General features: G+C 41.4%; 1 protein-coding gene across 4 annotated transcripts in view; it reads left to right on the top strand.

Annotated features, from left to right (window-relative positions):
* The window catches only part of LOC110262137, a 101,687-nt gene that overhangs the window by 33,915 nt on the left and 52,438 nt on the right, over positions 1–15,334 (top strand). For all 4 annotated transcript variants that reach the window (XR_002346728.1, XR_002346729.1, XR_002346730.1 and 1 more), the window contains one exon: positions 4,358–4,439. Coding sequence is in view for 1 of the 4 variants with exons in the window: in XM_021101511.1 (XP_020957170.1) it covers positions 4,358–4,439 (82 nt within the window). In the remaining 3 variants the exon portion in view is untranslated. The remainder of the gene's footprint in view (positions 1–4,357; positions 4,440–15,334) is intronic.

Here is a 15,334-nt window from a genome sequence, read left to right as displayed (position 1 = left end):
ATCATTAACACACTGAATGAAGCCAGAGATAGAACCCGCATCTTTCCAGACTCTGTGTCAAGTTCTTAACATGCTGAGCCACAGTGGGAACTCTCAGTCAATCTAGTCATAATTTTCAGAAATTAGAATGACAAGTTTTTCCAACAACTAATCTCAGAAAATCTCTGGGTTGAGAAAGGAAGAAAAAAATTAAAAGGAGTATTTGATATGAAAGTGCTCTAATTACAAAGGATAAACTTGCACGGGATCATTGTTTTTTGTTGTTCTTTGTTTGTTTTTGTCCTTTCTAGGGCCACACCCTCGGCATGTGGATGTTCCCAGGCTAGGGGTCGAATGAGAGCTGTAGCCACAGGCCTACACCACAGCTCACAGCAATACCAGATCCTTAACCCACTGAGCCAGGCCAGGGATCAAACCCAAAACCTCATGGCTCCTTATCAGATTCATTAACCACTGAGCCATGATGGGAACTCCAAATGGGGTCATTGTTAAAGCTGCCAAGGCATGAAACATAACCATGATGGGTTTTCTATACATACACGAAAGCTTACATCCAAACCTATCAAAGATCAGACAGAATAATAAAAGTTCTTAGAATTGTTTCTCCTAATGTCCCGCCAGCTGCATAAATAAAAGGGTCCATTTTTTTATCATCTGTAACATTGGAATAGTTAATTGAGAATAAAAAGGTTGGGAATTCCCATTGTGGTGCAGCAGAAATGAACCCGACTAATATCCACAAGGATGTGGGTTCATACCCTGGCCTTGCTCAGTGGGTTAAGGATCCAGCGTTGCCATGAGCTATAGTATAGGTTGCAGATGTGGCTTGGATCTGGCGTTGTTGTGGCTGTGGTGTAGGCCAGCAGCTGCAGCTCAGATTCGACCTCTAGCCTGGGAACTTCCCTATGCCATGGGCACAGCCCTAAAAAAAGCAAAAAAATTAAAATTAAAGTTAAAAAAGACTAATCCCAGGAATTCTACAGTTTTTATTTTTAAAGTGTCACTTACAATTTTTAAAAATTTAGCATACCACAAAAGCCTCAGATGACCCTCTCTGTTTTTTAAACAGAAAAATCACATTTCCCTTCATTTCTAGTCCTCTCCTGGCTCTATCATATACATGGACCTTGACACCTCTGCCCTCCCAGAGTTCTCACAGTCACCCTCTATGGTTTATTTGAGAGTTTCACCTGTTTTTTAGCCACATAGTCTCACCTATATGGGTAATTTCAATTCAGCTTTTCTGCAAATAGTTACGGAGTACCTGTATGTGGTAGGTCCTGGGCAGAAACAAGACATTCTCTCCTCTTGAAACTCAGTTTACTGGGAGGAGCAAGCAAAAACAAGTGAAGAAAGTAAAAATTAGTAAATTCTAGGGAGGGAACAAACAGGATCTCTTGCTAAGATGGTCAGGGAAGATCCTTCTGAAAAAGTAATTTGAGGTTTGAAGCATGAGGAGTCAGACTAGGGTAGGAAAAAACAGAATTTATTTGAAGGTTATTACAGCTGAAACATCATAAACAAGAGGGTAAGGGCACAAAATAAGATGCATGAGGTTAGAAATGCCAGATATAGCCTGGCCTTACAGGTTGGCTTTTATTTCAAGTGAAATTTGAAACAGCTAAAAGGTTTTAATCTGAAAAGTGATTTATCTCTCTTACTTCCATGTTTGCTTTATTCTTTCCCTTTATTTACCAGTTTTTTTTTTAAATAACAAGTGGGATCTTTAGTATCAAAGGATTTAAACTTTATAATCAGTTTGTTGATAATGCACAAAATAACTGGCCAAGATTTTGATTGGGATTGTGTTGAATCTATAGATTAAGTTGAAAAGAACTAATGTCATGAATCTTCTTGACAACATTGGGTCTTCCTGTCCATGAATGTGAAATATCTCTCCATTTATTTAGATCTTTCATTAGAGTTTTGTAGTTTACCTTATATAGATGTCACACATTTTTGTCAGATTTATACCTAAGTATTTCTTTTGGTGTTAATGTACATGGTATTGTGTTTTAAATTTCAGAGTCATTGCTGGTATAGAAAAAAGAAATTGGCTTTTTTTGTATATTAATGTTGTATCCTGCAACTTTGCAATATTCACAAAGTAGTTCCAAGAATTTTAAAAATGAGTTTCGGAATTTTCTACATAGATTATCATTTAGTACCCTTGCAGTTATTATTTTTATCAATAGATGATTATCCCATGGTACCAGTGGGCATCTCCTCCTGTTGACTCTTGAATCCTTTTGGCATGTCCTCAGTAGTCTTTTTTGGTTTTTGGTTTCTTTGTTTGTTTGTTTTTGTTTTTTAGGGCCGCACCACCATGGTATATGGAGGTTCCCAGGCTAGGGGTGGAATCTGAGCTGCATCTGCAACCTACACCACAGCTCACAGCAACACCAGATACTTAACCCGCTTAAGCAAGGCCAGGGATGGAACCTGCATCCTTGTGGATACTAGTCGGGTTCGTTTCCACTGTGCCACGACAGAAACTCCCTGTCCTCAGCAGTCTTGCATTGCTTTACTGTTACCTGGTACAGCAAGACAGACCAGGCCAGTCTTTCACATTTCTTGCCCCAGACTTGGAAGCAGCTTATTTTTCCAGGAGCCCTGATTCCTTTTATTGGTGGTTCAGGCAGATTACCACATCATCCCCTAACCAGCTTCTCCAATGCTACTCAACTTACTTTGATTCCATTCTCTTTTTAAAAGCAAGGATGATTTTAAAATCACATGCAGAATCACGACTTCTAAATGCCATTTCCCTGTAAAAGGCTCCTTGGGGAAAAGAAAAACTCAAGAACAACGTCCATGTTTTAAGTGAAGCCTAATGGGAATTATTGATACCAGAATAATGAATATTCTGGGAAAGATTTGAAGTAGGCTATTAAATCACTATTTCAAAATGTCATTTACCCAAATTTTAAAGATACTGTATAAACAATGTTTCAAAAAATCCCATATACTTAGTGTTTACATTTCTTTGTACTCTTCTAGTCCTTATTAACTGAATCTACAATTTAAAAGTTGCAAGCAATATGTTCATTTTGCTTTATGGCCTGCATTTTCCCACATAGACAGCTCAAAACCCCATGACTTTAAAAGATCCTCAGTTATGCTAACAGATACTAATTCAAGTAGTCATTTTATATCTGGGGTTGAGTTGCTTCTGCTTTTTTATTATTGTATCTCAGTTAAGACTGGTTATAAGAAAGAAAAAGTGATTCAACTTACTTTAAGTTGAAAGGGTTATTATAAAGATAGAGGGGTGTGTCATGGAGTCAAAGGGAAAAAATGCAGCTTGGGCGTCTGGAAGAAGCCAGAAAGTTGTCAGTCCATTCTTTGTTTATGTCTGTATTTCTTGGTGAATCTGCTTCATTCTCATTTCCCTTACCCTGATTACCTTCTCCTTATAGGGGAACAGATTAGCCCATGGCTCAAGTTTATTTTACCAGCCTGACCATCTACCACAGAGACTCACCTGCAATTCTGCATTCCAGTTCCACATCCTAGCTTGCATTTCATCCATTCATGGCTGAGGTGTAGATTAGGAGGCAGGATTATCTAATACACACATATATGCCAGGGCTTCTGTGGGTGGGGGGATAAAGAGAGGGGAAGGTTCATGGCCTGGGCTGACCCCTAAACGATGTCACCACAATATGAATAATGCTATTATGAATACGTTTGTGGAAGTTATTTTTTTTCTTTGTCCTTGGAGTATGTTCTTCAAAGTGGAATTCCTGGGGCTCAGAGTGGAAATTGTCCATGACTTATGCTTCGACCATGTGAGCTGGCCCTGCTGACGACAGGAGAGGAAATAAGGCTGTTGGGAAATACTGGTCTGGCAACTCTCAAGAAATTCTTCCTTATCTCCGTGATATGGCTTTTAAGCCACTGCCTGTCCCACCCTCAGTAACCACTAGAATGAATACACTCTCTTCACATTCCTTTTTTGGGGGGTGGGTGGGGTTCAGTAGTATTTGCTGAACAGAACAAATGAGAGGACAATGCCATCCAATGCTCATGTAATAACACCAAACTCTTAAAGGGAGTCAAGAAGTTGCAAATTAATTTCTTCTCACAAATAAATCCTCCTCCATCCTTTCACCTTTCCCACCAGTCACATTTTACAAGGCTTTGGGCATTTCTGTGGACCTTGCCACCCTCTTTTTTCTCCCCTCAGACTAAAGACCTGAACGCATTCCCTCTAAAATATAGTACTAAGAAACACGCATTGACTTAAATGATCAGTTCCTCTGAGTAAATGATAACTTTTGAGAATATTGATTACCTAAGTACTTTACATTTTTCGTATTTTTAATAAAATTACTTTTTTTTTTTTTTTTTTTAGTTGGGGCTCAAATTTTAATCTACCTTTGGATTCCTTAATTTGGAAACTGGAGTGGATTCAAAACGAGACTGCAGGAATTGAGGTAGGTACAGGCTGGAGAAAACCAGGACCGAGGCTGTGCCAGGGTGACACTGTCCTGGCTGATCTGGCTCCGTAGACCATGAGGCAGGAGGAAGGAGAGTGGAGTATCTGACTGACCTAGAGAGATGGCAAAGCGTGGGCTTCTGGGCTGGCAAACTAGCTATTGAAACTAAGGGTCTGGGGTGGGCAGAAGTGGAAGCTTGGGGTCAGGGTATCTGGATGAGGGTCCAAGGAGTGGATGAAAAAACATGTCCAGCTCAAGGGGCCAGAATGATACCAGAGAGGTGTGATTCCATCCGTCAGTATTGAGGGAAGTATGTGGTATGTGTTTTCATGATATATGTTATAACGCCCCAACCTGGACTTCCCATCATGGCTCAGGGGTAACGAACTCAACTAGTATCCGTGAGGACACAGGTTCAATCCCTGGCCCTGCTCAATGGGTTAAGGATCTGGCGTTGCCATGATGGCTCAGATCTGGCATTGCTGTGCTTTGTGGTGTAGGCTGGCAGCTACAGCTCCGATTCGACCCCTACCCTGGGAACTTCCATATGCTGCAGGTACAGCCCTTAAAATAATGATAGTAATAATAATGCCCCAACCTGACTTTTTTCTTCACTCTTATATGTCCCTGTGTTGCTTATTTAAAATTATAGAATTCAAAAAGGCACCATCAGAGCATGACTCTGGGTTCCAAGTCAGAAGACTCATCTTCTGTCTTGTTTTGAAATGTAGGTGATGAGGGCTGATATAGCCCAGCAGGTGTGTTCTTGTCCAAGCCAAGATGGGACTCTGCAGGTGCCACTGGCTGGGGCTGCAGCCCAGGCAGCAACAGTGGCCCCTGGAGAGTCCCTCAGTTCCTAAAGAAATTCTTCCACGTGTGCAATGGGGAAGGATGCGGCCCTTTCCTTGGATCCTTCATCATTTTATAGACTCTCATCTAATTTTAAGTGTGTAAAGGGAATGGCAGCTGGTTTCTGAATTTGCAAGGAAAAGTGCTAAAAGCAAATAAAGCAGTGGGGAATTTGTCTTGAAGTTCATGGACTCAACTAGGCATTGATGTGTGATAGAGGGACTAATATTGGTTCTGGGAACCCTCTACTGGTATCTTAGAGTGATGGTTGGCCATTTTTTAAAAAAAATTCCAAGAATAACTGAAGTTCCTGTCATGGCTCAGTGGAAATGAATCTGACTGGCATCCATGAGGACTCAGGTTCGATCCCGGCCTCACTCAGTGGATTAAGGATCTGGCTTTGCGGTGATCTGTGGTGTAGGGCGCAGACGCGGCTTGGATCCCATGTTGCTATGACTTCAGCATAGGCTGGCAGCTACAGCTCGCATTCTACCCCCAGCCTGAGAACTTCCATATGCTGCGGGTGCGGCCCTAAAAAGACAAAAGAAAAGAAAATTCCAAGAATAACAAAAGCCACTCTAGCAGTTTTAGGGGAAGGCTGTGGGCAAAAATTACAAAAGGGGGGTGGGGTGCATGAGTGCCATTAAGCAGCTGTTAGGGAAGATTTAATTTAAAATAAGATAAATACCCATTGTACTGTAAAACAAATATTTTTGCAACATTTCCATCCCTGCCTACTTCCGCTGCTTTTTTTCAGACTTTGCTAGAATGTAACACGGAAAAGCAATGTGAAGGTCAGATAGATTATGGCTCCATCCCATTCATCAGTAGTTTGCCATGTATGTTCAATATATTATAATTCTCTAAAATTGCCTCTTTTCTTGACTCTATTGCAATCCCCCCCCAATGTGGCTTTATTTTAAATTGCACAATTCATAAAAGATTAAGGCTTCCTCTAATGAATATGCTCAAATTTCTCATTTGACGTAAAGTTGGGTGTGTTTCTGTCTTTGTTAGTGACTAACCCCCGAGTACTTAATTCTTAATAAATATTAAATGGTGTATTTCCTTTTATGTTCTTGGCTATAAATTACTACATAGCCAGGCATACTCTCAAATTTTGCACTTTTTTTGATAATGTGTCTTTTGTGATAAAGAATCAAAATAGATTTATACTCGAATGCTTCCTTGAATTCAAAATAGGGAGGAAGGGATTCTAGGATCTTCAAAACCCTAGGGAATTGTGACTCTGCAATGGAATTGTGTCAGATGAAACCTCAAGAATAAACTGAATAATGTTCTTCTTACCATAAATTCTGGATGTGGAAGGAGAACTTTTAAAAAAGAAGAATTTCTCAAAGGAGGTATTATTAACACTTTTCACAGTCATTTCAATTATTTCAGGTTATGTATCCATACCTGAATCCATCAAAATTAATGTAATGGACGTGGGGCTACCATTTTTCAAAACAGTGAACTCCAACTTGTATTTAGTAGAATTTTTTTTTATTATTATTATGCTACTGACCTACTTTCAGGCGTGGACTCACAAATCCCAGGCCTCTAGGAGAGTAGGAAGCAAAGTTATCTGCTTATATTCTGCAGTTTATTACACTAATTTATGGTCCTTCAAGTCTGGGCAGGGGATGGGCTGTTCTTGTTTTATAGAAGAACCTTTTTGTCCTTTGTTGGGGACGTTTCCAGCAATTTAACAATTGACTCTAATAGAATCTTATGAATAAAACTAATGAAAACATGAAGAAATGAACTCTAGAGACCAAACATACAGTAGCTTATTGTTCACTCTCTGGAGAATAAAAATACCTTTCCTAACAAGGTACAATGGTGCAAACAGGAACTAACACTTGGGTTTCAATGAACAAGGCCTTCAGGGTCAGGAGGAGGCCAGTACTGCTGACCTTAATCTGGTCCGTAAGAATAAACTCCATCAACAGGTATAAGCCAAGCAGTAAATGGGTTACAGCTTTTGGCTGTGTTCGGATGATTTTTAAAGTGGTTTTTAAGAGAGGAAACGAGTTACACAATCTAATTCTCTGTCTTTTGAGCCATCTCAGGGTTTTTAGAAGGGGCATATAGAATAAGTAGTGTTTCTCCGTCTCTGGAGCTAAGCCTTATTTTGCCTATTCTCTTGGATCTTGGAGGGCATATGGGAGACATGCAAAGGGAGAGTTGGTCCCCATGAAACACCTGGTTTTGAACTATCAAATTCCTCAGTGCGTCAAGCCTTTTATTTGAGTGGCCATCCCACAGAGGCTCAGGGCTAATCACCTCCCCTCCTTGGGTCTCTGTGTTCTCATCTACAAAGTGAGGAGCCAGTGGAATCAACTGTACCCATGTGTGCTGCCTACGGCCCTGGCAGTAGCTGAGGTGCTTTGTGTTGCTATGTGGATAGTTGCTCTGTGTTTATTTACCTGTGATGCTTATCAACATTACATACAGGCTTATACACAGTTTATAAAACCTATGGTGTTTATGAACATTACTGCTTAGAAGTAAAGCAGAGATTCAGTTTTTCTAAAAGCCAGTCAACTAAAGAACAGTATTAAGTAAATGATATGAAAATATGTCATAAAATAGTGACATGTTATTTTTCAGTGAGTAATATATGGAAAATGCTAGACTGGCTAATCCCCAAGGTATGTTTTAGCTCTAAGTCTAAAATGTCTATAATTGTAAGCAATGAGATCCTGCTGTGTAGCACAGGGAACTATATCTAGTCACTTGAGATGGAACATGATGGAGAATATTGTGAGAAAAAGAATGTATATATATATGTGTGTGTGTGTATATATACACATATATATAAAACTTGGTCGTTTTGCTGTACCACAGAAGTTAACAACATTGTTAATTTATGTAATAGAAAAAATGTTAATTTCTATAATAGAAAAAATGAAAATCTAAAAAATAAAATAAAATTAGATGTCTGTAATTGTTAAGCCCTTATTCCAAACTTTGCTCACATTAAACATATGAGAGAAGCCAAAATTAAGTAAAATAGAGGTTCAACAGCAAACATGGAAAGGAGTAAAAGCAAAGTGCTTAGATAATTCTTAGACTTGAGAATCACTCAAGAATTAAAACTAGATACATTTCCTTTGATTTATGACATGGAATTTTAACATAACTGTCTAAAACACCTTCATGCAAAACTTTTCTACAAGGCTTTTTTAAAAGACCCCATCTTGAATTATGAATTCTGCAAATGTGCCCCAGATGTTTATATCATGATCAACACTGGTGTTCTAAAAGAGTTGCAAATTCTGTTGTGGTTGTCCTTTAACTGCTTGTTGGGATGGAAAGATAATAACACACATACTGACTTCATTTATTGAGTGCCCAGCAATGCCTTGCACTTTGTAAACTTTACCTTATGTCATCCTCACAACAACCCTACAAAAGAGGTATTATTTTCCCTACCTCCAAGTTAAGAAACTGCAGCTCTTTGAGTTTCCTAACTTGTTTACCATCCTACCCAAGGGGTCATAGCTAGTCTGTAGTATTTTTTCTTTTTAGGACTGCACCTGCGGCATACGGAGGTTCCCAGGCTAGGGGTCGAATTGGAGCTGCAGCTGCCGGCCTATGCCACAGCTATAGCAATGCCAGATCCTTAACATTGAGCGAGGCCAGGGATCAAACCTTCATCCTCTTGGATACTAGTTGGGTTCTTAACTCTCTGAGCCACAGTGGGAACTCCAAGTATTTTTAAAATGCCTCCCAGGGAGTTCCCTCGTGGCTCAACAGTAATGAGCCTGACTAGTATCCATGAGGAGGTAGGTTTGATCTCTGGCCTCGCTCAATGGGTTAAGCATCTGGTGTTGCTGTGGCTGTGGTGTAGGCTGGCAACTGTAGCTCCGATTTGACCCCTAGCCTGATAACTTCCATTTACCATGGGTGTAGCCCTAAAAAAAAAAAAAAAGTCTCCCAGGTCTGTCTCATTTCTAAGCACGCATTTTTTTCTACAACATGAAATTTTTATGTTGGAGTTTTAAAGAAACATATCTCCACCCCCCACCCCCACCCCTGCCCCATGTGAAGTAAAGAAGCCTTTGACTTAACTAAGAAAAGCTTCTGGAAGAACTCACATTCTTGAAGAGCAGGTCAGAGACTTGGGCTGAAGTAGCAAGTACAGGATGGGTCATTTCAAAGAAATGCAATCCTTGAGATGGGCCATCTCTGCCTTGTCACTTATGCCACATTCTGGGTCCCTGGCTGGAGACTGGCCTTCCTCTCAGTCTCTGTGACAACCACTCGGCCCTCACCACTCATGCTCAGCACGAAAGCTGGCATCTTTCACTGCTGCCGTGGCTTTTCTTCCCCACGGCCTCTCTGTCCATGGCCCAGCCGTGAGCCTGTTTTCTCCCTGCCCTCCCCGCCAGCTGTTGGTTTCAGCAGGAAATGATCACATTGTCTGCCCTTGAACTCATACAAAGTCACCCCTTGATTTCTCCTCCCCTTCTGTTCTCCAGGAGTCCTTTTCAGATGCTCTACGGGCCTTTAAAGGAAGAGTTTCCTCTGTTCCTTTTCCTTCAAGAATTCTCTCCATCGTCCAAAAATTCAGTGGTGGAAAGCTGTTTTGTTTTTTTTTGTTTGTTTTTTGTTTTGGTTTTTTTTTTTTTTTGCTTTTTAGACCACACCTGTGGTGGAGGTTCCTAGGCTAGTGGTCAAATCGGAGCTGTAGTTGCTGGCCTATACCACAGCCACAGCAACACCGGATCTGAGGCACGTGGCAAGATCTGAAGTTAGAAATTATGTCCTCTTTATCCGTATGGGAAAAGTTCTTAAATAAATTATTTTTTTTAACTACAGTAAAAGAAGGATCTTATCAAGTGGAGAAATACAACTGAAAACATTTACTGTCTTTGGAAAGCCTTCCTAGTCACCAAGGTGCTAAGGGGAGAAGGAAGCGCCCTGTAAGCCGACTTTGTTTAAAACACAAAGGCTTCAGTTATGGGTAGCAGATGGGTGCCCAGCGCAGTTGCTCAAGGGCAAAGAGCCCAGAAGAGAAAATATGGATGTAAACCCTGGGTTTAATCCTACTCCCAATTATCTCTGTTATCAGCAAATTTCCCACTCAAGGGCGAAGTCCCCTAGAGGCCATATCCCCAGGGGACCTCTTTGAGACCCAGCCGGCCCACCTTTTAGTCTCAGTCCATGAGACTGCTCGTTTTGCCAAGTCAAAAAATGGCCCAGTGTGGGAGTTCCCCATCATGGCTCAGTGGTAACAAACCCAATTAGCATCCATGAGAATGCGGATTTGATCCCTCGCTTTGCTCAGTGGGTTAAGGATCCAGTGTTGCCAAGAGCTGTGGTATAGGTTCCAGACACTGCTCGGATCCTGCGTTGCTGTGGTGTAGGCTGCCAGCTATAGCTCCAATTCGCCCCTAGCCTGGGAAGCTCCATATGCAGTGGGTGTGGCCCTAAATGGAAAAAAAAAAGGTGTCTTTTCTCTCCATCCTTATGAGAACCATTTGTGCAAAAGGAGTATTAGAAGAAATCATGGAAAAGGAATGAGCTTTAAAATTAAGTTATTCTGAAAGAGAATGTGTAATGTCATAATGGAGTGGCTTCTTAAAGATGTGTACACACGTAAACATGCCACTTAAAAAAAAGTGATCTTTTCTCAGTGCAAGTAAATGACCAACCTTTCAAATAACATCATTACTGCTAAAACTGATAGCACTAACGGCCTGAACCTATCCAGGACACAGATTGGGACTTGAACCCACGTTTTAATGTTTTAAATTGGCACTCACCCAATGTCTGGACTTACTGAGGTTCAGGTTCTTTATGCCTCCTCGAAGAAGGATTCAGCGAGAGACAAAATGATAGGCAAGAAATAGATTTATTAAGATAGGACGCTTGTGAGAGATATAAGCGGGCAGGCAAGGAGGCTCCGCCCCCAGGATCCAGTGGGCTACAGTTTATCATCCAAGGGGAGTCGAGGTTGGAAAGGAAGGCTTCTTCCTTTCTGAGAGTAGTAGCTCCTCCTTGGTATTTGGTAAGGTGTGGATTCAAATCAGCAGAAGGGTAGTCCTCAGACTCCTGGCCTTGGTCTGAATCTGAATGCAGCGCTCATCCCATCCCCCACCCAATGACCTGAGGCAATTCTCACACCTCCACTAGTCAAGCAAGCCTGCCTTGTTCTGATGGCTGTTTTGAGCAATTTCTTAACTTAAGTGATCTCTCAACATCCTCTAGATTTCCCTCTCTGTTTATGGTCCTTTATTGGGACTTCTACAACCACCCGTGCCTATTCTGTCCCTGTCACTACCTGATCTTAGGTTATGATCTTTCAAATATAAATGTACATCACAGTAAGTGAGAGGAGAAGTAGCTGGTTCTAAATAAAACACATTTAAAAATAAGGAATAAGAAATAGCAGTTTGACTGGGGGGTGGGGAAAGGTGTTCTAAACAGTTTTATAAAGTTGAAAGAGGGAGACTTTATCTGTATGTAAGGCTATGAATAATTTCTACCTTGGAGCATGAAAAAGTTTCTTGAGATATATTTTAATCTGAAACCTCTATGCCTCCCATCTTGTCACTTTCCTCTAATTGAGTGGGCAGAAGTTGTAAAAGGTATCAAATGGGGCTGGAAGGAATATGGTGTTAAGTTTTCTGAATTTTACAAAGGCAGTGGCCATTTTTATTACTTTTCTCAAGGTCATTTCTATTGCAAAAGGACTCATATCCTGATATGGTTTTGCCTCTCATAATTAATAATAGTGGCTTACTTTAAGAAGGTGGCCAGCCTCGAGCATGGTGACCACCCAAGGCACGCAACAAAGGCTCAGTAAGTAGAAAACCGATGTCGAGATTGATTACAGCCAGTGTCGGGCTGAGAGGTCAGTGAAGATTGATCTGTGTTCCTTCTGCCCCTTCTCATCCTTTGCTCCATCCCACCTTTGACCTCAGGAACTAAACTGGGATTCTTTCTGCTGGCTCATGGCAGGAAGATGCCAATAACGAAGTAACAAAGGATTAGTTGATAATATTAAGACAGCTGCCTGCCCCCCCTTGGTTTCCACCTGCAGCCATTTCGCTGGGGCTTGGACAGCCGCCAGGAAGCCAGGGCAGTCCAGCTGCCCATAGAAACAAACCCATGGAATCATGTTTAGGTATGAAATCACAGTGGGAAATGATGCAAATAAATGACGCAGCCTTGATGGCCAACTCTGATCTTGTCACTAGGAAGTTAGGTAGTAAGTTGAGAAATAGATTATTTTTTTCTCTTTTTGTCTTTTTAGGGCCGTACCCATGACATATGGAAGTTCTTAGGCTAGAAGTCGAATTGGAGCTTCGCTTGTAAGCTCACACCACAGCCACAGCAACTCCGGATCCTTAACCTGCTGAGCGAGGTCTGAGATCAAACCCTCGTCCTCATGGCTACTCGTTAGGTTCGTTATCACTGAACCACAATAGGAATTCCTGAGAAATAGATTTTAGAGTGGTTATTTGGTAATATTGAAGGAACAATGGGAATTGCACATAGGAGCTCTCACTGTGACACAGCAAGTTAAGAATTGGGTATTGCCGCAGCTGTGGCACAGGTTGCTGCAGCGGCTCAGGTTTGATCCCTGGCCCTGGAACTTCCATATGCCACAGGTGCAGCTGCAAAAGAAAGAAAAGAATTGCAAACAAATGAGGAATACCTGTTCCTGGTCCCCTTACACTGCCTATCTGTCCTGGGGACTATTTTTCTGCCCCAAAATGTTGAGCAGAAACCACAGAAACCCAAGTTCCTTTCTTTCCATGTCACGTGAATAGATTTTTTTTCATTTACGTAGAGGATAATAAGGTAGCAATATAAACATCATAATTTTTTCAAAACCATGTATCATAACTCCAACAAAACTTCTTTTTGTGTGGTACTTCCCACACAAATGGTTCAAATATAGTTGCACTCACAGGATATTTATACAGAAATATTATGGAGAAATATTTAACAGTAAATAAATCCACCCACTTGAACAAAAACCTGTTCTTTGATCTGTTTACTGAAATTTTACTATATACATTGCCAAATCTTTTCTATTACCAGTTCTGCCTGAGTTCTTTCCTCTCAGGAATGAAGGATCCTGCAGGACTTTAGTTTTTTCACTCGACTTTTAGTTTCCGGGGAATTTTAGTTTGTAAACCAAACTTCATACACAGCTGGACTAAGCAGAGCCCTTGAAACCACCGTGACCCTTGGATTGTCTCAGCTTTCCATATGGCTTCAGCCTCTCCCACTCCATTAAAATTTCTCCTCTTGAGGAGTTGCCTGGTGGCCTAGTGGGTTAAGGATCCAGCATTGTCACTGCTGTGGCTTGAATTTGATCTCTGTCCCAGGAACTTCCACCTGCCCTGGGGACAGCCCCCTCCCAAGTGTCTTCTCTTGTGATAAGTGATCAAATCCTGCCTTCTCAAAGACGCTCCTGGCTGTTCTTCCCCGAATCTATATCCTCCTGGTACCCCTCTACTTCTCCAGCCCTCCTCTCTCAGGCTCCTTGGCTGACTGCTCCTCCTCATCCAGTCTTTAAATGTTGGAATTTTCCAGGGTTCAGGCTGGAGCCCTAATTTCTTCTCTCACAATATCCTCTCCCTGGGCAGGTCATGGGTTCCTGTGGTTTAAATATTTCCTCAAGCCATACCCCACACATTCACCTGACTTATCAAAGTGCCTCCTTGCACTTTCCCTTGTTTCACTGAAGATTGAAGATGCTGGTGGAAATAATCACCGAAGAATCTTAGAGCATGACCATCCTTAAGCAGAACTTTCCTGGAGGAGTTCCTTGGTGGCCTAGAGGGTTAAGGATCCAGCATGGTCACTGTGGTGCGAGTTCGATCCTGGCCTGGAAACCTTTGTATGCTGTGAGCGTGGCCAAAAAAAGAAGAAAAAGAAAAAAAAAGGAATTCAGAATTTTGAATTCTGTGTCTCCAAAATAAAACTCATAATTCAACCCAATGCCCGCCCCCGGAATTTCCCTCTCCTTGCTTTCCTCCATCTCATTGAGTGGTCCCATCCTCCACTCAGCTGCTAAATCTAAAAGGCTCTGTCATGCTCAACCCCTCCCTCCCTCTTTCTCTCACTGTCAATGAACCCTGCCATTTCTCCTTCTTTGATTATTTTTCATTTTCGAGTTTCTCTCCAGTTGTAAGCTGTTCTCCACTCGTTCCTGGATCCCTACAGTAGTGGCTTGACTTCTCTGGACCCACTCTTGCTTCCTGCCAAAAGATGGCCAGAGTAATTTCTTAAAAACCCAAATTGAATCACGATGTATCATTGTTTGACAACCTCAAATGAATTGTGTTTCCATTAAAATCTAGACGTCATTCATGGCCCGCACAATCCGGCCTCTCCCCTTTGCCCTATCTTGTCCCACCTGTTTCCTTGCTGTGAACACCTCAGCCTTGCTAAAGCCTTTCACTGAATACACCAACCTCGTTTCTGCTTCCGGGCCTTGTACTTACCGCTCCTTCCACTGGGCCCCGGCTCCCCTACTCAGCTTGTCTACCTTCTATTCACTCTTCAAGCCTCAATGTGACCTCTTCCGAGAGGCCTCCCTCTACCGCACCACACAAACACACACACACCACATTAATATCCCACTGCATCTTTTCATTTTACCATTTATCACGTATTTAATTGTGTATTTTTATCAGTTTATTGACCAACTGCTTCTACCAGTTAATAACATATTTGTTGAATGAACAATCCGTAAAATATGAACACAAGATAATTGGCTTTAAAAAGGAGGAAAGGAGTATTTAAACTTGCCAAAATATTTGAAAGTTTCCACTGTTTAGTGTCTATAGGTCTGTAATCATTTGAGACTATAAGCTAATTAAAAATTGTAAGTAACAGTATACCCCACAAACTAGCTACAAGACAAGAGAGGGGTTGGTTTGTATATTTTTTGGGAATGTTTAACTGAAGACTGAGGATACTGGTGGAAATAATCACTCAGAGAGCATGACCAGCCTTAAGAATTCAGAACTTGGAGTTCCCATTGTGGCTCAGGGTTAATGAATCTGACC

The sequence above is a fragment of the Sus scrofa genome, chromosome 8 (genome assembly GCF_000003025.6).
Source record: "Sus scrofa isolate TJ Tabasco breed Duroc chromosome 8, Sscrofa11.1, whole genome shotgun sequence".
NCBI lineage: Eukaryota > Metazoa > Chordata > Mammalia > Artiodactyla > Suidae > Sus > Sus scrofa.
This window is presented reverse-complemented; position numbering and strand designations above follow the sequence as displayed.